At 30.9% G+C, this 25,903-nt stretch overlaps 1 protein-coding gene across 1 annotated transcript; it reads left to right on the forward strand.

Moving 5' to 3' along the window:
• The first annotated feature begins 4,160 nt into the window (after positions 1-4,160).
• Positions 4,161-20,462, forward strand: LOC139518568 (ski oncogene-like). Its single transcript, XM_071310054.1, has 6 exons — positions 4,161-4,259; positions 12,951-14,338; positions 16,318-16,363; positions 17,206-17,277; positions 17,433-17,507; positions 19,473-20,462. The coding sequence occupies exons 1-6, from the start codon at positions 4,211-4,213 to the stop codon at positions 19,511-19,513; spliced, it is 1,671 nt and encodes a 556-aa protein (XP_071166155.1). The 5' UTR covers positions 4,161-4,210; the 3' UTR covers positions 19,514-20,462.
• The last annotated feature ends 5,441 nt before the right edge of the window (positions 20,463-25,903 follow it).

Raw genomic sequence — 25,903 nt, forward strand, 5'->3', positions numbered from 1 at the left:
AAAGTCCAAAGCCTATAATTTCGGCATTAATTAGCCGAACGGAACGAAACTTACACTTGATCTGTAACTCACCTTGGCTAACTCACATGCCAAAATAAGCCTTTTATATATGAAAGTGTTTAGAAAAAAGTTCATATTACTCTGATTTTCAACAATTTATCAAAGTCCAAAGCCCCTAATTTCGGCAAAAAATAGCGGAGCGGAATTAAACTTAAACTTGATGTGTAACTCACCATGAGTAACTCACATACCAAAAAATCAGCCCAATATCTGTACTCGTTTAGGAAATAAGTCCATAGAACTGTGATTTTCAACAATTTATCAGAAAAAACTCCGTATAATGGTTTGTTGCGGAATGACGTAATTACGGAATTACTGAATTTCGGACAAGGGTAAAACTATATCGCACCGACAACTTTGTTGCGGGCCATAAAAATATGAAAAATTTAAAATATACTGAACTCTGAGGAAAATGTTCCTAATAAAAATGAAAGAGTGCTAAATAAAGGCAACAGTAGTATACCGCTGTTCAAAACTCATAAATCCATGGACAAAAAACAAAATCGGGGTAACAAACTAAAACTGAGGGAAACGCATTAACTATAAGAGAAGAACAACGACACACCATTAAAATGTAACATACACAGCAACGGGCTAAGCATTAGACAAAATCCGATGAGAATAACAAATATACCATCAAAACCAAATACATGAATTTGGGATAGAAAAGTTCCGTGACACGTCTTATAGTAATGCGAATTCACACTCAAATATAGGAGAAAACAAACGACACAACGGAAACACAACGTAAAAATGTTACACACAAACAGAAACGAACTATGATATAACAATGGCCATTTTCCTGACTTGGTACAGGACATTTTTAAGAAAAAAAATGGTGGGTAGAACGTGGTTTTGTGGCATGCCAAACCTCGCACCTTAATGAAATTGTTAAATATAACATAAAAATGACAACATAATATACAGGACTACAATACAAATGAATAAAAGAACGTATTAGGCAAAGAAACACATGAATAATAGATAACAAAAGGCATCAGGTTTAAAATTCAATACGTCAAAAACGCGCTTCGTCCACACAAGACTTACATTGTTGTACCAGTGACGCCCAGATATAAAAGTTCGAAAGTAAAAAAACCAACGACAATCACTGGATTTAAGGTTTCTGGCTAAGGGCAGGCACATAATTGCTTTTCAAAAATAAAATTGAAAGAAAGTTCAAATATCTCTATAAATATAATGAAATTGCAATGCACGTCGTTACAAGTTGAAAAAATTGAAACCATTGAAAATATCTCTCTAATATTGTAATGACCTGTTGTTCTATATTATCTCTCTAATATTGTAATGGCTGTTGTTCTATAATATATCTCTAATATTGTAATGGCTGTTGTTCTATATTATCTCTCTAATATCGTAATGGCTGTTGTTCCATAATATCTCTCTAATATTGTAATGGCTGTTGTTCTATAATATCTGTCTAATATTGTAATGGCTGTTGTTCTATATTTTTCAAAAGTTAGTCAATTTACATTGTTGCATGTTTGCTGCTGTGAATATGATTTTATAGTTTTTGTGTGAGTTACATTGTAATGGTGTGTTTCTTTTGTGTCGTAGTTCTCCTTTTATATTCAAAGTGGTTCCCTCAGTTTTAGTTTGTTACCCTGATTTGTTTTTTCTCTCAATCGATTTATGAATTGCGAACAGCGGTATACCATTGTTGCTTTTATTTATATAAAGGAAAGGTTCGAACAAGTTATCTCAGACATATAATATTACAAAATAAAAATAAAAATGAATTTCTAGTATATCACTTGTTTATACAAAATGTTAAACATAAAAATCAAGTTGAAGAATATAAAGTCGAAACTATGCAAGTAACATTTAATGTATTGTTAAGTATAAAATAGTATATTTACTGGTTTATCATTGTATTTATATTTCAGGGTTGTACAATAAAAGAACTTGATGCAATAATTGTCCAATATATACAGCTTTATTACTGAAATAATAAACAAAAATGTGGCCACCGTCGTGTTGCTCATGGAAAATGCAGTTTAATGACAAAAGATATACACATATAAAGATGTGATATGATTACCAATGAGACAAATCTCCACAAGAGACCAAATGACACAGAAATTAAAAAAACAAGTGTAAGTCATCGTACGGCCTTCAACAATGACCAAAGCCAATACTGCATTTTAGAAAAATGTTATATACCCAATATCTATATACAAAGTTAAATTCACAATTTTAAATGTGAACTTCAGTCCACAGTCGTTTAAGATTGAAAAAAAAACGATGGATATAGTTGTTTCTATAAAGATGTTCGAGCAGGTTAAATATAGAAATTGAACCTTGCACAACGTTATGCCCTCATTCGTGATTGTAATTTGGTAAATTCTTTTGAATGATCGAATATGTTAAAATGGCATCACTTAAATACTCCAAATGTGTTATTTATTAACGTCTGACACAGGTTAATCATAAGTAGATTTAAAGGGATTAAACGCTATACCACGAATATGATCAATAGGGAAAAATGACAGAAAATAAAATGGTCAACAGATTAAAGACGAATTGACAACGCAAAAAGCTACAAACCAATACGCTGAAAACTACAAAATAATCAACAGCAAAAGCGCAAAAATAAACATAAATCTTTGAATAAACCTTTTATGTGGACTCTAAAACTATTTTTGGTGTCAAACTTTATGAACCTTTTCAAACTCAAATTGATTTACATGTATATTCCACTTTCCATATTTTTAATTTTCACTGACACCACGCAATTTTTATAACGTAGATATTTGTTTTTAATATTTTCCCTTAATGATAACATGAGAGAGGAATGTAAGTAGCCCAGTGTTTAAAAAATACCGAACACCATTGATAATTCGAATCGGGAAAAAGTCCTGCGCATCTGATGTTTATTTGTTGGATTATTTCTGTTCGGTCCTGATTCTTTCTGTTTTGTGAAATCCTGTTAGTTTTTCATTTTGGTCATGTTGCCTGATATTACGTAATATGTGTCTTGGGGAAATATTAACATTATATTCCCTTATTTTCACCCAAAAATTGAGCTCGAAGCTTTTCAGAAATATTACCAGTTTTGCTTCATGCCAAGCCACATTCTTTATTGTGACGTGACATTTGACATTAAGTATAATTCAATAAATATGCAAAGTAGAAAACTTGATATGATGCAATTTATAGGTGGGGTGTAATTTTTGATGATTTTATTTACTGTTATATTTTCTGCTTCATAAAAAAATGACGTAATAAAAAAATAAAATAAAAATAGGATTGCTAAATTATTTCTAAAAACATATAGGTTTCACTATCTATACAAGAGAAACTAATTATGTATATTTTTTTTTATTTTAGACTTTATTATACGTTTGTACATTGTTAGCGAGATAAAAAAAAATTAAAGCAAAACACCAATATCTAGTTTTTCAGGAATAAAGTATCAAAACTAGTAAATAGGTTTAAGTTAAAATATCTATAGTTATTTCCCACTCTAAATAGATATTTTTTGAAATATGTTAATAAAAAAAACCCAGCTCCACCTGTTTAATCTTACCGTAAAAGATTATTAGACAGTAGAACCATTCTTTTCTAAAAAGGCCAATTAATGGTTAAATCTAAGTACTAATTTCTTATTTTCGTTCAATACCTTAAACAATCTTTCGAGAATTACTATAGTACCTCACTCAGCGGTTTTCCATTTTCTGTATATGCAAAAAATCTACAAATAACGATAACTTTGTGTTTTGTCAGACAAAATGTAGAAAAATGATAATTCTCCTAAGCTGAAGTATCATTTTCATTCGATCACAATGTTTGCCGACAAATAAATCTTCGGAAGCAATGCTTAATTATCCTCGGAAATATTAATAAACTAACAAGTCTGTCTATTGTTTGTGAAACACCAAATCATCTGTTTTCACAATGCAAGTGGGAAGGGCAGCGCGTGGCAAGGTGTCGTTCCTAACTGCTGTCTATCAATTGATGACAACAATGAATAGGGTCATTTGGGGTCATGAAGATGATGATAACCAATTAATGCCGAATGAATATTAACATAAGATGAATATAAAATGATATAAATATTTGTTAATCTTGTTAATGTAGAAATTAAAGTCAAATCAAAGCAACAAGAACTGTAGAAATCAGTACCAAAATGGAAAGAAAGCCCGGTATAACTTTTACACCCTGGGAGACCGATAAAGGTAGTGTACCAATGTTTTTCTATTTGTTGTTTGTGTATAGTTTAAAATATTACTTAACATGCTTGAAAGTAATTCTTATTATATAAAATGAAATTTCAAAATAGTATACATTTGAATCTTATCAAACGATGTTATAAGAGATCGTCTTATTTAAATATTCACCTTTTCTTTAAGTTTAATTAAGGATAGTAAGATGTGTTCGCATGTGAATATAATTTTTATGTACAATTTCAGAATGGTTCGTCGTTAGAGCATGTTTTAATTATTTAAGTTGTTCATGTTAATAATTTTAAAAAGTTACTTTCCTTTCATTCTTGCAATATGGTAATAAATTTACAAAAAAGTCAAAACGTTTTTTTTCTTTTTCTTTTTGAAGATTTAAATGCATTTCAATGGATACTTTACAAAACATGTTTTAAAAAAGAGAACCACAATTTGACAATGTTTGATTTCTACCAAGACTGAAATATTCAGAAAGTAAATATATTATATAGACAAAACAAACAATATTTTTACTTGAAATTTACTGTTGTGTACTGAACTGCTTAAAACATGATTGTTTTTGAAATTAATATTCTTGAATTTTTTATATCTATAAATTTCAATATATGTATAAATAGTTCATTCAATTTGCAAACAACTTCTCAATAATATATTTGTAATAGTAAAGTATTAGAAAAGGTTAAATGTGGAAATGGAAACCGACGGAGCGTAACGTAGAGGGATTGTGTACAAAATTATGACCCTTTTCGTGTTTGCAATTTTGTGAACTCTTTCAAGTGATTAAATAAATTTCGATAACATAATTAAATACTAAACATTTTATAAACAATTTCCATGTAAGATCCGGAGAATATCAAGGGATTTAAGAAAATAAAGATATACAAAGGGAATCACAATAGGGAAAAGGCAGAGCATAAAATGGCCAACAGATTAAAGGTAAATTGACAAATAAAAATCCACAAAACGACACTCGGAAAACTATTGAATAAGCAACATGAACTTGCACTTTGTAGACAATTCTTTGGAATCGGTGCTGTCTTTATGAATTTGTTTATGAAAATTAACAGCTTAGTGTATTTTGGAAGTTAAGACTATTATATTTTATTTATCTCCACCTCTTTTTAATCGTAGTTTATGAAGCTTTTTACTCATCATGGTCGGATATGCATGAACATAGACCTTTCTATATTTTTTTTATGCAGTTAAACCATGCTATTGTATATTTTTACTTTTTAATAAACCATAACACGAGAGAAGAATTTAAGTCTTAGGCAGATAACACATACTGCTTATACAGTTAAGTTTTAGTTAAAGATATAGAAATATTTTAAACTTTTATCATACCCAGAGCTGATTACGTTGTGATTGGTAATAGTTTCTGTGTTTCTGTAAGGATTTTGTTTAGCAGAGTTTTGATTGTCTTAAGATATTATTGAATGAAGATTTTATTACGTCTTTATTAATTTTGTTAACGTTGTGCTCTCTCGAATCTTTTGTAATATTATTACATTTTTGCTTAGAACATGCATATACAAATTGTCAATAACGCCTTGCGCAGCTCTTGTACTCCGTTGAGTTTTACAATCCGCATCTGCTATCGAACAGCGCCAGTTCTAATAATATCATTGATTGATAGAAGTTATGTTCAAGTGATTAGAACTGTTTGCCAATAGTATGAAAATTAATTTTTAACAATGTTTTAATGCACAAAACAGACATTCTTGTCGCTACTCAATTTAGCTCTTCTAGTGTCTCCAAATGTAATTGTTTTTTTTTAACAACAGGGTGGAAAATAAATTATAAAATATTGGTTAACCATTTATTTTAGAGTTATTGTAAGGGTATGAAATACTATTAATTTTGGAATATATTGCTTCGTTAACTTCTAGTTTTTCTTGATACTTTTATCGTTGTTGATTCTAGTAAAATAATCATTGTATTACTACTTTTATAATTGTTCACCATACAAGGCTGATCTACAGCAATTACTAGCTTGTTAATGCCCGTTGTGATAAAAAGAAATCAAACCAAAAACGAAACTTCATTTCGTCATTTTGATAATTTTTGTTATGTAAACCACAAACAAATAATTACTTTATAATAAAAAACTCTTTAAAGATGAATATAAAATCATTATATGAACAATTTTTATTTTTCCAAAATCATAGTCATATTAGTTAATGAGGCAAACATTATAGCGGTACAATTATAGCCAAATCATGCATCGATAAAAATATTTAAAGAATTATCTGATTATTTATCACTGAAATCTCTATTTATTAAACAGACTTTTATTTATTACAAATGTTATCTGTTTGTAGGATTAAAATGAGTTTTTCTATAAAACATTTCTATAAATCCAAAGGCCTACAGTAAGATATGTGAACTACTCGTTTATTTATGACCCTACAGTTGACAATGCTTTAAAGACCAAGGACAGGTGCTGTAGTCATTAGTCCATAGGGTTAAATATTACCTGCCTTTCTTCTCATTTATAAAATTAGTATCATGAGATCAGGAGTAGAATAATTGTTGTGATACAGCTAATACCTGTCATTTTTGTGGTAATCATGTAAGATATGACATTAAAATTAGTATGCTAATTGTGATCAAATAGAGGCAATGTTGTTTGGTTGTCAAAGTACAAAAACTAACAAAATAGTATTCGGAACCTTTGTTCAATTAAGATAAGCCAACACAATAGTACAACAAAAAAGAATTAAATTAATATTTAATAGCTTTGATAAAACATACAATTGGGTTCGCTTTACATGTTAAAGGTTATTCGATAAGTAAGTCATATCAAATCGTTAAAGTATCACAGGGCAATGAACAAAAGACTGCAAAAGAGACAACTATGATTATGCTTTAAGACTAAAACGAATCAAGTCCCAAATGTTCAAATTCGTCACATTTAACAACTTCCGAAAAAGGTTCATCTGCTATTTACGAGCTTCGATTCTTGGATGCAAGATAGTATAAAGAAAGTTTAAGAATGCACCCTTTGTCAAAACTATAAAGTTTTGAAGCATTCATATTTAATAACAAAATGTGATAAATGTAGTAGTGGGTTTTGAACTAAAACCTTCAGTAACTTCTAGTTATTTGGACTAGTGTTTGTTATCTTTGGTCTATTAATTAGTGGATTCTTTTGTCGAAATGTTGATTCAAGTATGACCTCGTGTGCGCATGACACCACTGTAACATGTCAAGGGGAATGTTATGCGCTAAGAATTGATTTGAAATCCTTCACAATGTTTATGTGCCTGTCACAAGATATTAGCGTGTGATTCAATGGTTGTTTTTGGTTGATGCATGCAATATACATATTTTTGTTTATTGTTTTAACATAAATCGGTTTTCTTGTTTTGTCGTTTGGATTGGTACATATTATATCCGGTAGAGTATTTGAGTTTTTTCTTAATGTCAAATGTCGTACGGTCTGCGCTGTTTCTATGGTCAGTCCAAGTTGTCTGTATTGCTAATTGATTTGTCTCTATAAATAGTTCGAGTCAGTGTACGCCTACCCGACTGGGTTTTTATTTTAAAGAAGTTTGGAAAAAGATCCAGTAAGCGTGACAAGTGGAAAATTATGGAATATTAAGGGTTTGTTCTGCGTTATTGATGGTACATGAGCAAATATTCCCTACGTAATTTGATAAGAAAAAGTAAAATTACAAACATTCTGAATTCTGATGAAAATTCAAAAAGGAAGTTCCTAATCAAATAGCAATTTTCAAAAACCCCAAACACATTAAACGGATGGACGACAACTGTCATATTCCTGACTTGTTACAGGCATTTTCTTATGTAGAAAATGGTGGATTAAACCTTGTTTTATAGCTAGCTAATCCTCTCCCTTGTATGACAGTCGCATCAAATTCAAAATATATTGATAACGATGTGTGAACAAAAAAACTAGACATATTAGGTAAAAATACCAATAATAGAGTTAATCACTATAAAACAAAAAAATATATTAAAAAAAAAATTAACCATGGCAAATTATCACAGAATAGAGTTTAAATGAATTTAGTTTACATCATTGCTATCAAGAATTAAATTCAGTACCATTTAGGTGTTTCTGCTTTTGCAAGATATTCATTTGTCGAGCATCGTATCTAATGCCCAGCCAAGTTCTAAATCAGAGTTGTCATTAATTCCAACTGTCAGCTCATGATATAACTTTGACCTGATTTAAAGCAATAGACAGTTATTAATCATAATGCTGATGGAATATTGTAATTATTAATGCAGTTTTTACTTATCCCAATGCTTGCCTGTTCTACTACTTGCCTGTCAGAATTAACTAAACTCATCAGTGCTGTAGTTGAATGTTTTCTTTTATCATTTGGATATTTTTAAGTAACTCTTTATATACTCACTGTAATATGAATTTAGAATAGTCGAACATATGGCGAAAATATACTTGCTGAGTTTTATGTATTTCGAGTAGATTTTTTGCATGTTACGGAATAGTGTTAAATGTTTGAAAGGGAAACTCATCACAATACATTTATATTTTAAAATGAATTTTGTTTATAATTTCAATCAGTATTTTCTTTAGATAAATTCTAAGTTGTTACTATACAATTTTGTTACATGAAATAATTCAATTAAGATGATATAGCCGAGTCTTTCATAGAAATTCTGGAGAAAACAGAGTAAATCATTTATACAAATGAAAGAAAAAAAAATAACACTGTAAACTACCTTGGAAAATCATTACATATAACCTAAAATTAAATCTGATTAATGAGGGAAAATACAATAAAACATGTTTTAAAAAATGAGACTGTAATCAAATTCTGACTATAAGCTGGAAATGGTCTTTTGTATTTGATTAACGGCTCTACTGAAAGTATTCAAAATGAAACAAGAACCTTCTATAATAAATAAAACAGTAGTTTCGACTTCAACCTATCTTTATTACAGCAAATTTAAGATGAGTATTTTATAATTAATATGTTGCTCTCCACCTGTGTCCTTTTAGATTATTGGTAGTTTTGACGCAAATAACATGATTTAAAGTCATTTAAAGTCAGCAAAACAAAGTTATCGAAAAATTTATTACCCTTCTTTCAATTAATTACATGAACTTATTTTTTCATTTGAATACACAAGGAGACAGTGATATTCTTTCGTTTTTTTTTATCAGAAAAATAAATTCAAATCAAATAACGAAAAGAATCTTTGACTGGATGTAAATATCCGTATTTCAAAATAATTAGCTCGTTTATGAAGAAAAGTGAACCTATCGGTGCCTTTTATAGCTGACTATGCGGTATGGGTTTTGCTCATTGTTGACGGCCGTACGGTGACATATACATGTAGTTGTTAATGTATGTGTCGTTTTGGTTTCTTGTGAACAGTTGTCTCATTGGCAATCATACCACATCTTTTTTTTTATACTAAATGTATTAAAAGATTCATTTACAATGATAAGTTTAGTGGAACACGTTTACTTTATTATATCGTGTTGAAGAACTGGAACTTATAAGGGTTCACGAAACCTTTCAAAGTTATGAAAGCCACTGATACGCAGTTCCAACATTTTTTAATTTGTGGGTCCTCAATTATTTTGGCTTTCATATCTTTTTTTTTATTCGAGTGTCAATGATGAGTCTTTTTTGTCGATGTATATTTGTTCCGCCTAACAGAAATTCCACTGGAAACTTTGTTATAAACAATGTCATAATACCTGTACCTGATAGAACAAATATTCTATAATATTTATTCCGTTAGGAACTTATACTGTATTATTTATTCCAGTGGTAATAATATTCCAGAATATTTTTTCCATTTGGAACTAATATTATGAAGGAACTTCTATTTCGTGACATTTTGACAGGAATAAATTACCTTAGCTGTATTTGGCAAAACCTTTTAGGAACATTGGTCATCAATGCTCTTCAACTTAGTAGTCATTCATTTGATGTGTTTTGTCATTTGAATTTGCCATTTGATTAGGGACATTACGATTGCATTTTCCTTGGAGTTCAGTATTTTTGTGATTTGACTTTTAAGTGCCCTATTTTGCCTTTTTAACTTTTTTGAATTCAAGCGTCACGGATGAGTCTTTTGTAGACGAAACGCGCGTTTGGCGTAAATAAAAAAATTAATCCTGGTATTTATGATGAGTTTCTCTGTAGACGAAATGCGCGTCTTACGTACAAAACTGTAATCCTTGTATCTATGATGAGTTTATATTCATTAAGAAATGAACGAATTCTAGATTGAATATTCCAAAAACATTTGATGCTAATTCTTACAAGTTCAAAGAGCTCTTTTGAAATATCAGTAACGTCATCAATCATAGTAGGTTAAGTACTAAATCGGAACAAGATATGAATATTTCTAAAAGTTACTTTTCGGATTTGAGACTGAGAGAGTTAGAACTAACATTATAGACTGAAAAAGATATAAAAAGTTATCACCAAACAATGTACGTCATTATATCTAGAATTATATCATAGAAAGTCTAACACCGACTCGACATAGAATAATAAAATAAAACATAAGATTATGGCATAAATAAGATCCGATATGTCTAACCGTCTCTTGTGTTATAATGGTGGACGGAGGGACCGTTAAAACAATATACACATTAACAACATGTGAATAACGCAGATATAAATAAACTTAGGTTGAAGTATTGCAATGTGACAACATTTTAGCTGTTTCACAGCAAAGCCAATGTACACATCTAAAATGTGCGACTGGTCGAAATGATCCCAGGTCAGAAAATCATTTGACTTTGAACGAATCGAATAGAAAGTTTCTAGACAAATCATCATTCCAAATACCAATGACAGCCGATGGAAATTAAATAGAAGAATATGGAACTTTTTGCAAATTAAAAAGAATTAAACATTATTATAATAAAAAAAAGTGTTTGACTAACATATTAATCGTAACAGTTTCAAGAAAAAAAAAATCGTATTATGTATCATAAACTCGACTTCCCCTTGGATCAATTTGTATACAGGATTGTGCTGAAATTAGTTGCATTTTGGGATTAATCATCAGACTTTTTCAATTAATTTCTTAAATTTTCTATACTGATAGTTATCAATAAATATATTTCTACAGTAAAAGGATAATAAAACTAGAAAACATTAATTCTAACAACTTAAGACGATTCACAAATGATTTTCAAAGAAATGAAAAACGTTTATTTTGTGCCGAAGGAAACCTACATTTCTCCAGGGACAGTACTTCATTTTGTTCATCGTCTTGCATATGTTTATTAACTTTTTATACATTGGCCGATCATCAATCAAATATTCTAAGAAATATTCAATCAGCTTAATTACGCCCTATTGCACGTGTCAAAACAACTTAAATGATTTGCCTCATTTATATGTTTCTTTCTAACGTATTTTGATTAATTATGTCTCGCTTATAATCAATTTGTTCTTCATAATGATGTGGTCTACAGAATTGACAGTAGAAATATGTTATTAACAGTCGCATTTAATTTCTGTATAATATTTGATTCAAAAAGAATATTTAGAAAAGTCGCAAGAATGTCGACAGGGGGACAAGGGGTGAAAATTGGAATGTTAATGAAAAAAGGATATTCGAGATATGGCTAGCTTTTTTCTTGCAACAAGCAAACACGGAGCATCCATAATCTCTCACTTACAGTTACGAGGCAAGACTTCAGATTTAGCGTCCACTATAAGATCGATCGGGGCTTCGTTCTTATAGATTATTAAATTTTAATCTTGATATCTATGATAATTTTATTTATACATCCCACACAGCCGAGCAGAAACCCCATTCGACGTGGGTTTTACTCGCCTTATAAGAGAAGTTTCTATAACCCATTCAACCCAAATTTATTTATATAATTTAATAGACAGGAAAACAGGGTACTCTGGAAAACGTTCGACGTAGTTCATTATAAAATTACAGTGTAGTTATTTTTCTAAAGTTTCATATCAGTGATTGTTTGTTAAAAACCTCCAGGCTATCCAACTTGAGGTCCAATAACTATCTTGTATGGACTATCATGATACTTAATCTCTCATCAGTGTGTTGCTGCTCACGCAATACGTACTTGACACGTGTAGCATAGCCATTAACAGTGAAAGAAATTGAGATTGCAATAAGGTTAAAATTTCTTCGATTACAAAAAATATTTCTTAGAAAAAAGGCTGTTTATTAAAACTACTGTTGACACATGAACACTTTTAAAAGGAAAATAAAGTTCCGTATGAACGAACCGAAATTACTTCTTTCGTTGTTTAACATTATTCAAATTTTATCAAAATAAAATTGTTTACATGTAGCACCAATTTTTCCTCTTGGTTATTGAAGCATAATGTGAAAGATTTTCCTCAAAGAATTAAAGATAAAAAACGGGCTGCAACCAGCATGTTTGCTGACAAAAAATAACATCAGTAAACTATTTAACGCCACAGGTCGATATACATATATTAAGTCAGAACAAAATGACGACATTTGTCTCGGGTTAGTAAGCGAATAATGTCAATTAAGCTTAGTACGATAATTTTCAATTGACAAATAAAGTTGTTCAGTAAGTATTTATCAATTTTACTTTAAGTTCCATCAAAGATAACAGATGCATGCCTGCAGGAAGCTTTACTTTTGATATATTCTTTGTTGTTATTGCTTTGTAATGTTAAATTAGTTTTATTTGTAACCTGTACTTTTACTTAGGTACGAAGGAAAAACGTCAACAGTCTATCATAACACCAGCAGTTTTCCCGAGGAGCTTTGATTCCAATATTTCCGAAGAGTCAAAACTTACTGACGACTTACAGAGTACCAAAGATATTGTTTCAGGATCGACAGATGCGCAAATAGGTACAATAAGTCTGTTCGGTGTCCCTATTGTTTGCCTTTATGTAGAAGATAAAGAACGACTTTGCCTCGCACAGATATCTAACACACTACTACGAGATTTCAGCTACAATGAAATCCACAATAGGAGAGTAGCGCTTGGGATAACATGCATGCAGTGTTCACCAATACAACTTGAGGTACTACGCAGAAGTGGCGCTATGCCCGTATCCTCACGAAGATGTGGACTCATCACAAAAAGAGAAGCAGAACGTCTTGTGAAATCTTTTCTGGAAGACATACCACCACCTAAGCTGCCCGAGAACTTTTCTTTTCAAGTTGAACATTCATGTGGATGGGGTTGTCAGGGAATGTTTATGCCATCTCGATACAACAGTTCACGTGCAAAATGCATTAAATGTACTACATGTAATTCATTCTTTTCTCCAAATAAATTTATTTTCCACTATCATAAAACATCAAGCAGCGCTTACAGGCATCCCGATGCTGCCAATTTTAATTCTTGGCGTCGTCACCTACATTTGGTAGAATCAACTCCAGCGGAAACTTTATTGTTTGCATGGGAGGATGTAAAAGCAATGTTCAATGGCGGCTGTCGTAAGAGAACTTCTGGTGGGAAACCAAACTTTACACTTTCACCAAACAGGTCAAGAGAATCAACAGAATATAAATCCCCAGCTGTTCCATCAATGATGAGAACATACCAAGGGATGCAAAGTACGGATTTGTATCGGTTAAATATGGCAGACAACATGCATTCTGCATTTCCGGTTCAAGCAAGTCATTCAACAGTGGCGTCATACGGTGACATGCTACGATCAATGAGTCTCAATTACACCCCTTGGTGGAAATCCTTGTACATGCAACGTCATGGCGTTCCTTCATCATGCAGTGTTCCATTTAGTCCGGAATTCAACATGTCCAGTTACGGACATCCGCAGTTTCCTTTGCCATTAATTGATACCACCGAATCATTCATGGATGAAATGAGTAAACTCTCAGAAATAACATCAAGCCAAGAAAAGAAAGAGAAGAAAAACGAGAATACAAGTACGACTCGTTCGCCGTCCGAAGAAGAAATTGCTGATAAATTTTCATCGTGTAATGATGACAGCATTGACATTGAAACAGAAGAGAATACACCATGTAAAGATCAAGAGGAAAGTCAACACCATAAAAAGGAGACAACAAATACCAGCATATTTGGTGTTTGTAGCCATGAGAATAGTATCCGCGAATCTAAGGTGAGTCCATTGTTAAGTTCATTATAGAGTACATATATGAATCCAACTTATGTCTGTTTAAACATATTTTTTTTTATCATCAATACAGATTACTTCGTCTAAAAAAAGGAAATAAATGTCAACTAATTTTTCATTGAAATGTTAGTCAAATATAAGGAAAGAAATTAGGCTTTAAATGTTGTGTTATATCAAGTTTTGAAGTTGTCTATACGTTTATGCTATTATGTTGAGACGCTTTAGTTGTTGTGCTCTCCAAAATATATATGTTTGCATTCTAAACGTTTTGGTCTTGGGCATGTCTGAGTAATACACACCATACACATACATGTATCCATATCTGCGTTGCCTAAAAAAATTCATAATTTTACGCAGTATGCTGAAGCACCTACATGTTTTAACTACGCTAATCTATAGACATCCTAAAAAAGTTAAACTAAATAATAGCAAAGAATATTGACGACAGTTATTCAATAATAGAAATAAGACTGGTTCACGTTTTGCATTACAGTCATTTTTGATTCAAGCAATCTGTTCAACAACTTGTTTCAGCAGTATTCATGCTAACACTACCATTTAAGGTCATTTATACTCTAATGTTTCTACAGTTTTATTCTATGAAAATTATATAAATGTTGGATATGTCGGAATTTATTTTAACATATTATGAAAATCAAATTCAAATTGCGTTCAAACAAAATCAGTATTAATTTAAGATGACTTCTAATTCTAGAGAGTGCTGTTAGCTATTAATAAGAAATACAAGATTTTGTCATATAACACAGTGATATAACTAATCCTCATTACAAAAACAATTAAATATCACCTGAAGTGTGGACTAAAACTCTTTTTTTCTTTAATAATTACAAAACTAGTGAAAATAGCCACAAAAGATATAACTATATCTAATATAACGTCATTAAACTTTGATATTTCTGGTTTAATTTCTAATTACATTGCCATATGAGAATATAGTATCTCAAAACTAATCAAATTTCTGACAAACCATGCGTCGGCCACATCCAATTGTGATTGGGATCGTTCAGAGTTTAATCTAAGGGAATAATTTTGTTTTCAATGTAAAATGATTTTTGAAAGCCTAATAATTATGTCCTCCGGAGAGACGTATTCATTGTACAAGTCTAATTTTCCGAATGTGATAGTTAAAACTGTGACACGTGACATTTCACGATGGCTCGTTGTGAAAAAAATAATTAAATGGTATGACATTTCAGTTGCATATAAATATAATGTTAATGAATATTCTAAACGTTGGTTGTTCTATATGCCACAGAAAATTAATGTATGTATCCCGCAGTAAATTAATTTACGAAATAACAGTTGTATATTACGGAAGAAAACAAAAACGATAACATGTCTGTGTAATTGAGTATTTCCCAAAACGCCGAACTCAACGGTCACATATAACATTTGTTAATTGGTTTCAAATAAAACAAACGTTTTATAATGAGTATATTGTTTCTCTAGCTATACTTGCCCTTTATAGCCGTTATATTGTTAATCTACCGCATGCAATCTATCATTACTCTAAATATGATATTTAGAAAACATGATTCTTGACCAGCTTAATTACTCTGTTCTGTTAACATACATCTGTACGGATATAACGGGTTATTTGTGTAGCCGTTTTTCATTACAAGTCGGGTTTTTTTGTGACGAGTCTAAGTATGATAAAATATTACTCTGCGAGCATTGTGATCAAGCATCCATTGAGATACCCACAGTTTTGAAAAGTGCTTTTTAAGTAAGATAGTGTTGAAAAATGCAAACCTAATCTTAATCATGAATCAGGAATCATGTCTTTCAAATGTTCCAAAATAAAACGAAACAATAGGGTTTTAAAACATTTAAAAGATCGAAAGATAGATGACATCCCCGATTTAAGTTACTTTATCTTTTTTTGTGTATTTTAAGTTTTCATTCCATTATGTGATAGTGAAAACATTTACTTTTTTTTTCAGTCCATGGAGGTTGATCAAACTGACAAATTTAAAGAACTCCAGGACAGTAAGTGACTTTATTTCTTAAAGCTAAACTGTTGTATACGATTTCAGAATTCTGCATTTTGTTGGACTATTTATACTAGAATTAAATCTCTCATAACTGGGCCAATAAAAAGTGTATAGCAATTAAAATAAAACAACAACAAAAAACAAAAAACAAACAAAAAACAAACAACGATATATATCAATATGAGCTTGACTGTGAAATAATTAATGTCAATCATATGTGTAGACGTATTATTTTAATAATATGCGTAAACATAATTATTATTCAAACTTGAGTCGCACAACATGGTCTGATTTGGAAAATAATACAGTGAAAATGACCAATAACGTGTCCATTCATGTATATATGTAAGAGAAGCCGATTTGTTTATATTCTTTGAAATTTTGAAAACTAGTAATATTTACCGTTGTGACAGAGAGATGAAAGATACAAAAGGAATACTCTAACTCAAACCTAACAACCTGACAAAGCCATGGCAGAAATGAACAAAATGACAAATTTTAAAATAATCAACAGTCTACAATACACAAGATAGAAAACAAGGATTAAGCAACACGAACCTCGCCTACAATTGGGGTGATCTCAGGTGCTCCACATCTGCATGGCACCCGTCGTGTTGCTCATGTAAGAACAAACTGAGTAATAAGTATAATTCGAAGATTTCACATTCAAGGAAAATCTACCATACGACCACAACTATTTGAAGATTTAAAACCATTAGAAACAAAAATGTTTTGTTGTTTCATATATTATAATATATAGAGAATAATACATGTAAATATCATTGAGTTAGACTACCATTTTGTATTGATATTTCTGTTTGTATATTTCAATTATAGATGACAGAGACGAAGACGGTTCTAGTGACGACGACCTGTTTGACGACAGTGATCTTGAATCGTTTTCAGTCGGTAAGTCATTAATATACATTTTTTATAGTACCTACTACAATAAACAGCACTTCTGAAGTATTATTGTATGTATTCATCGCATCCCGCCAGAAATATGTAATCCTGAAAATTTCTTTTGTAAATGCTGGTGATATATTTTATTATGTCTTTTCCAGATAAAATTAAAGAGTTTTTAATAAAAGCAAAGCAGCTACGAAAGCAGAAAGAAAAGAAACGAAAATCGCATCAAGGTTTGTGCAATATTGTTTTTGAACACAATTTATTGTTTGAATCAAAATAAAATATTTTTTCAAAAATATATATCAGCAGAATTGCTAAGCGATAAAGGTTTACACAAACAATATCAACATTCTATATAGATGTAGGAAGATGTGGTATGAGTGCCAATGAGACAACTATCCATCCAAATAGCAATTTATGAACTGGAAACTAAATATGTACCAGGTCCTGCGTCATGACAGATAAAACATCATTATTTCGAAAAGGGGCGGAGTCATTAGATCTGTCAACACATAGCTTTTCATTTAAATTGTGAAAATTGTAAAAATGCAGATGTTTCTAAACATCAGTGTTAAAATATTTAAGCAGTTATTCATAGTTATACAAAGTTTTTTTGTTTATGGTCAATATGACACATTAATGATTTATTCATACACAGCATATCTTAATGTTATTTTGCACATTCACGGTGTATGATACTAACTATTCTTAATTGTAGGTGCAATATATTTTTTTTTAATTACACAACAATTGATATAAACGATATTAAAAGGAGATCCATCGACAATGAGTCGAAAATACCTGCTCTGAATAAGAAATAAAATGTCCTTGTGTTTAACAATAAGCAGGAGAAAAAAACTAATAAAAACCATATCTTTGACCTTTGTTGAATTAAAATAAGTTATTACCTTCAGTGGTTTCAAATAGTTTTGTTTAAAAGGAGAAGTAATTATAAAGTCACTGTTTTGACCACTTAAATAATTGGAAAATCAGAACGTACAGTATCATATATCTATCATTCTTCAGGAAAGACTTTAGTCTGTCTGATATCAGTATTATTTTCTTACGATATCTTATATATTTCCTCATGGCTTGCTCTTCAGTCAAAACTGCAAATCTTTTAAGACAGCTTCATTTTTAGAGTCTTGTCATCAGTATATAATGACTCATGGGATATGTGACAAGATGTTACACAAACAAGATCCATACGCCATGTCCAACGTATGCGAAGTTCTGATATATGTTTGCTACTTGTTCCTGCCAAAAAATTCAAAAGTTCATAAATTGATTGACGGATTCACAATTTTTTTTCTAATTCCAAATGTCTCAATAAAATAACTGAGAATATAAGATAGCAGTGACACGTTACATTATAAAAAAGTGACTAAGACTACGATAGTTATAATTATTAAATGAGATGTGTGATGTTTACCATTGTGACAATACCCCAATGACGCAAATGCACAAACAAATTAAAATTACAAATAGGTGTCTATATATAACAAGCTCCAGATAGTCTCCAGTCATTTAAACATGTTAAAATATAAACAAATACTATCATAGATTTGACATTTACACCAAATAAAAAAACGTCCCCAAAAAGAAAACTCCATTCAGCAATAAGAAATGGCAGAATACCATTACTGACAAGGTCGTTGTGTTGCTACTTCTATATTAAACTTAATTGATATAAAGTATCCGGGATTATTCTATATACTGTATTTGAAACATATCTGTTTACAGCAGAAAAGTCAAAGCGAGATTGATATTTAATAATCTGATTACTGGTCCCGTAAAAATGAACTGTTGTGACTCAATAATAACCGAGTTATAAATCCAGCGTTCCTTTTTTTGTCTGATAACATCAATGTTTGAAATAAAACCCAACATATATTCAAACATTTTATGAACTACAGTTTTAATATGAGTTACACGTGTCATGTGCATTCGAATCCAATTTAGATTGACTAGGGCTGTCAATTTTCCTTCCGAGTATTGGTGATTCTCTCCGGGCACTCCGGGTTCGTCCACCAATATAAACCTACGGCCACGAAATAACCAAAAGTGTTATATGTGGCGGTTTTACACATGTTTGTGTTCGCTCAACCCTCCATTAATCTGTGACAGCGCTTAATAGCAAATTCTGTTTTCAACATTCTTTCTTTAAGCATTAAATTTTTCAAATATTATTTCAGGTGTAAGACCACATGACGTGTCAACAGGAAGTGACGTATAGGATAAAGACATTTAATAACAGTCCATAGAGGTTATGATATGAAATTATCGAAATAAATACTTTTTTTACTTTATTGTCGTTCGTGATATTTAATACTATATTAACCATGAACTGGCTTACAGTGCAATAACATTCATTTACATAGTTATAAAACGAAGATCTAACTATAGTTGCTATGTTTACAGGAGGAGAAAGGCGACATGATAACATTTTGTAAAAATTGTGAAACAGTTTTTTAAAGGTTGAATTTTTGTATTTTGTGTATGAAAACGTTTTTTTTTTTTTTTTTTTATTATTTTCAGATTACTGATTTTTAACTGTATAAGTTGGCATTTAAAACTGAAAATTACCTTTTTCGGGACACGCTGCCTAAGAAAATGATTCCATACTTGATCAAAAGTAGACAATGAAAGATCTGAATACATGTGTACATTTTATTGCTTTTTTATATAGATTAGACCGTTGGTTTATATAGATTAGACCGTTGGTTTCCTGTTTAAATTGGTTTTCCACTTACCATTTGTGGGAGTCCTTTACAGCTTGTTGTTCGGTGTGAGCCAATGCGCCGTGTTGAAGGCGGTTCTTGGACCCGTACAATTATCATATAAGACAACAATAGAAAAATTAAATTTAAAATATTCTTGCGAGTATAAATTGATAAATTATATTTCAAATAGAAGTTATTTTTCAGCACAGACACATTAGCAGGTTGTTAGATTTACATGTTGAGCCATGTTATTTATTTGATTAGCCTAGTGCCTTTATTTGTGCATTCATTTCGTCCGGTTTGTTAATTTGAACGTTTTTCTGATAGGTTGATATATAAATTAAAATATGCATTTCGCGCATTAATTATATAATCATATTCATGTTTTTGCCATGAACAACTGTCATGTTTATTTATTTTATGAATATGTATGTAGAAAAATAAAATATCTAGTGTTTCTTAGTTTTCTATTTACATCATTAAGAGAAATATGAAGAAATTTCTAGCGTCTTTTGATCTTATATATTTTAAAGAATGTTTGATCCCCTTTAATATCTACACTTATATTTATTAATTATAAAATAATACCTCGTTTTAATGTTCAATTTTTACACTAATGTCCACGAATATTCTTTCGGTAAATCATTTGACAAAGTTTCATTAAGATTCACTGAGCCTTCACTGCCTAGTGTTTATTTGATATGGCCAGTTCTTGGTTATCCATTAATTCCACGTGGGTCGACAGGGGTATAGCAAATTAATATTGACACCTGATTTTTCTCTCTCTCTCGTGTTGCAGTTACCCATGTCAAGATGGATGTCCGTTAGGTAGTGGGCAAGAATGGTGCGTTAAATATGCTCGTTAACGGCACACTGATTTCCATTAGATTAGACATCATGGGTCGTAGCAAGTGAAGATTAGAAAACGACCATTAAAGTTCAAAAAGGGTTTGGGTGGAGGGGGGGGGGGGGGGGGGTATTCTTTCCCTTAGCAAATATTCGGATCCCCAATCCATGCAGATGACAAAAAAATATTCTGAATCCATATTTTCCCAATACCTTATACTGTTAAATTTGAAAAAAAAACACCGTTTGCTTGAAAGCGTCGAACATCTAAAAAAAAACCTGTCTAGGACAAAAACCTATATCCCAGTTTTGTAGTCTTTACTGTCCCTTCCAACGTATCTTCTTTTTCCATTGAGTGTTCAAATTTCACATTTACATCCCGGTCGACCCACTATTCAGATCATGAATTATACGTAGTTTTTTAATTTGTTCATACCCTGCATGTGCCTGAAATATGTATCGATGGAGGTAAAACAAATAAACACCAATCAATCTATTATAAATAAAGACCAGGCGAAAACTCCTGAGAAATAATTGAAACATATATTTTGTGGAAGTTAATCTGAAATAGGATAGTTTTCCTGGAAATGACTTGCACAGCAAGAGTAATGGAAATAAGTTAATTCGAATTCGAAGAATTTCATTTAAAACCTATTCTATAGTTATTTACAATTTAAGATTAATTTTATTTAAGTGCATTAAAACATAACATTTCAGTTTTTGTGGTAAACCGTATTATTCATGTCACAAGACGGCAAGTCATTCAAGGCAGTCGTTCGGTAAAAAGTGTAAGAGTGCACCATTAAGTCTACTGTTATGTGTGAATTAGTTTTATAACACTGGTTAAAACACGCTATGGAAACAAAAAGGATGAAGTATGTAGAATTAGCAAAAAAAAAATCTCAAAAATACTGAACTCCGAGGAAAATTGAAAACGAAAGGTCCCTAATCAAATGGCAAAATCAAATGATAAAACAAATCAAAGCATGGACAACAACTGTCATATTCCTGACTTAGTACAGGCATTTTCAAATGTAGAAAAAGGTGGGTTAAACCTGGTTCTATAGCGCTAAACCTCTCACTTGTATGCCAGTCGCATCAAATTCCGTTATTTTTACAACGATGCGTGAAAAAAAGAGACATATTCGGTAAAATAGTCAAAATATGGTTACAGCAGTCATCACTTTGTTACAATCTCAAGACAAACAAACATTTACAAAAAAACACTTAAAGCATCTATCAAATTCAAAAACACATTCCTTGTTTCACGTGTTTGGCGTCAGAAAATGTAAACGTCACAGGAAGAAATTTTGTCGTACAACTTTAGGTCACCATTTTGCCTTCAAGAATGAGAAACCACATACCGAACAAATATCTTAACATTTTTTGTAAAACAATGTCGTTTAATAATGCCTAAAATAATGTTAAGATATTTTTTGCTTCATATAACTCTCAAATGAAAAAAAAAAATGAAAACGTTTGTTGTTGTCTATCGTATGTGTTTGTTGTGTATTGTTTTGCACATAAATCACTTGTTCGATTTTTTTTACATTGATCGTTGAGAAGCCTTTTATAGCTGCTATTCGGCTATTCAGAAACCTTGGGCTTTGTAAGTCTTGTGTGCTTTTAATAACTTGGTTTCATGAATGTTTCGGAGTTTAGTGTGACGTTCATTTCGATCACCTAGTAATGTTAACAATGTAGTGTAGGGGCCAACTTAAGTCCACCTTATTCGGAGCGTTAATTTCCCCTGCTTATAAGACCGATTGGTGGCTTTAACGTATTATCTGCTTTTTGGACAGGCTGTTGTCTCTTTGACACATTTACAGTTTTCTTTCTATATTCTATTCAAAATATGCATGTCTACCTCTTTCTAATATCTACCCTTATGTAGTACTCTTATAGTACCACATTTAAGAAAATATAAAAAATACTTGCATTTCACGCAACTCAACTCAGCATATCGGATCCAAACATAAACAATCTTAACCAATGGAAACGAAGTACTACTATAAGTCAATGTACAAAGTCAGACAACTCGTGTTCATTTTGACTTGACATTAATGTTTGGCAAATTATCAATTCCATAGCAAAACAAAATAATACAAATACTTATCTTTAGTTTTCATAAACCAAAACAAGACATTTTTCTTGGACAGTACATGTTAAATCGACTAAATCAATTTCTACTATCTATATTTGATGGTAAGTGTAAACAAATACAAAAGATTTTATCATATTTTCAGCAGGTTATTAGTAAAATACAAAGCGTATGACAGATAAACGATGTAACGAATAGTATATATACTACGCATACTTTTCTGTTGAAGACCAAACATGTCACAACTATCCTGTTATTCCACTCCCATTAAAGAAATCACTATAGGGACTTATCATCCAGTTGAGCATGATGCGAACCTGTAAATAAGTAGACTAGTGCCACTATAATGAAGTAGATAATGAAGAGTCTTGCACGCATGAGTATAACCCGCTTAATGATTTGGTTAGTGATGGGGTAGTGATTCTATAGATATCTGTGCTATTTGTTTACTAATGTTTGTTGGATTACCCCTTCTCTTTTTCTGTACGTTTTGTACCTTAAACTGTTTCAACATCTCCTCAGAATCCATTGACCGAATTTAATTTAAATTAAACCTCCACTGCTCCACATATTCTCATTAACAAAATGCAATTGTACAGTTTGTGATTATTGTAGCAAACAATTCGAGAAGTGTAATCAATTGAGATAAAATGTAATATTTAAAGGGTTCTGCTATTTTTTTTTATTACTTAAAGGTTCTACTGTTAAACAATGAAAACGAAAGTATTTGTCTTATAAACATAATTATATATTCTATATTAAACTGTTGCTAACTTCAAGCCAAAATTCTTTGAATGTTAAGACAGGTAACAATTAATATTGCATATACAGATATACCCCTCTGATACATGGAGGCAGCCCTTTTTGTAAGTGATGCTTACATTGCTGTGATACCTAATGAACCCAAATAAAGTGTAACCGTTTAATTTGGTGTCGGTCTAATATTACGGATTTAAATCATACTATGTTAAACTTTCATTGAGCGATGTCTGACGACGCAATTAAAATGACCCCAATGCATCATGAAATATCAGAATATCTTTTATTGGTCCACATGGTATATACACTGTATTAAGGAATAATTTGAAACACAAATATTGAGAGAATTATATTAAAAGGCCGAACAAACTGCACATTTAAGGGTTTTGTAATTGACTTAGAAAGTAGTTATACTGATTGAAAGGATGGGATAGGTTGACTTGCGTAAAAAGATGGCAAATTGATTTTTCCGGGTTGTATTTAAAAAAAAAAAGTCTTATAGAATTAATGATATTTTGGTTCAGGAGAATTGATGGCTTATTGACCATCATACAACATCTTTTATTTTTATGAACTAAGTTAAACTAAGATAACCAGCTAACGATGATAACAAACCGTTAAATAAACAGGAAAAGAGCTACATCGATTTTAAAAAGGACAAATTCAACAAATTCGGACTATAGATATATCTGAGAAGAACATAAATACACTTAATTAATTATTATTAGATATTCGGACTTGAGTTGTTCTTCGTGAACCTTTGTCCTATACATATGGTTATATTTGAACATTAAGGTAGCACAATACAAAGATTTTATAACTCCAACTCCCAAGTTTTAAATGCTGTAACTTTTTGAATAATGCTTGAAAATTTATAAAAGTGGTAGTTTTGGATAGCTAACAGATTACTCTTTCAAATTAATGCAATGTTAGTATCATGCAACAATTATGTAACCAATTATAATGTTAACTGTGTCTAAAATATTTTTCACCAAATTTCCGCTTTCAAATGAAATTAGCTTCTGCATAGGTATCCCTAGAGGGTTGATTTTATTATATTAATTAAACATTATCTTCTTTTATGTGGTTAGGATGTTTACACTAATTAGAGATTTTTGAGAGAATGGAATACCATAGAAACAATCTGAGACACCCTTTTGAAGCCTATGATGGGTTGATTAAGGTTTCGTTAAAATTTTCTGTATAGTTAAAGAGATGATAGAGCTAAATTCATTTAAGTGAACTTACCCAGATTTTGCCACTAATTACATAATAATTGATTACATAATGATTGCATAATAAAAATATTGCATTAATTTAAAAGATTAATCGTTTATCTATCTATAAATACCTCTTTTATTATTTTTTATTCATTTATAAGAAAGTTACAGCATTTTAAAGGTTAGTGATTGGAAGTAAAAAAATCTTTGTATTGTGCTACCTTAAATATATTCTTATAAGGTCGTCTAGTGGTACACATCAGATAATCTCAATATAAGCATGCATTTGTATTTACAACAGTTTTGTATTACGTAGGGTATACATATTACTTTCACTGAATTCGACATTCCTTATTAAGGTAAATAGTGTTATAATTTTCTTGCATTGTTTAAAGTGTCAGCTGTTTGTTTTTTTCTCACACGTTGTTGTCAATATAATGGAATACTATGCGACCTCCTACAAGTGAGAGGTTTAGCTAGCTATAAAACCAGGTGTAATCCACCATAAGGAAATACCTGTACCCAGTCATAACAGTTGTTTTTTATTCGTTTGATGTGTTTGAGCTTTTGATTTTTCTATTTGAAACGGGATTTTCCATTTTCCATTTTCATTGCAGTTCGGTAGTTTTGTTATTTTACATTTTAGTTGTAAACAGAAATGATTAGCGAAATATATTAACTGGAAATAGAAGTTCCAAATCAACATACGACGAAATATAAATAGTAATAGCTTTAACACTTTAACACAATTATGATGCTACATTTAAACCAACAGACTGATTCCAATCCTATCTTGACTTGAAACGATTAAAAACAAGCCGATTTGTGGATATCTGTAATATTGTATTTCATTTCCGTGTAAATGTTTGTCAAAACAAATGTCAATGAAAATGCTAAAATGAATATTGTCAATCTCCCTAACAAAATAAGTGTACTTAAGAGCCCATGTTCATACAAAGTTAGCACGAATAAACCAA

This window comes from Mytilus edulis, chromosome 4, assembly GCF_963676685.1.
Source record: "Mytilus edulis chromosome 4, xbMytEdul2.2, whole genome shotgun sequence".
Lineage (NCBI taxonomy): Eukaryota > Metazoa > Mollusca > Bivalvia > Mytilida > Mytilidae > Mytilus > Mytilus edulis.

What these genes read in the sequence shown, in the direction of transcription:
- LOC139518568 (XM_071310054.1), top strand. Translation starts at nt 4,211, where the DNA reads ATGGAAAGAAAGCCCGGTATAACTTTTACACCCTGGGAGACCGATAAA. An exon ending in ATTTAAAGAACTCCAGGACA is followed by an intron (nt 16,364 to 17,205) that starts GTAAGTGACTTT and finishes TTTCAATTATAG; the next exon opens with ATGACAGAGACGAAGACGGT. An exon ending in TCTTGAATCGTTTTCAGTCG is followed by an intron (nt 17,278 to 17,432) that starts GTAAGTCATTAA and finishes TGTCTTTTCCAG; the next exon opens with ATAAAATTAAAGAGTTTTTA.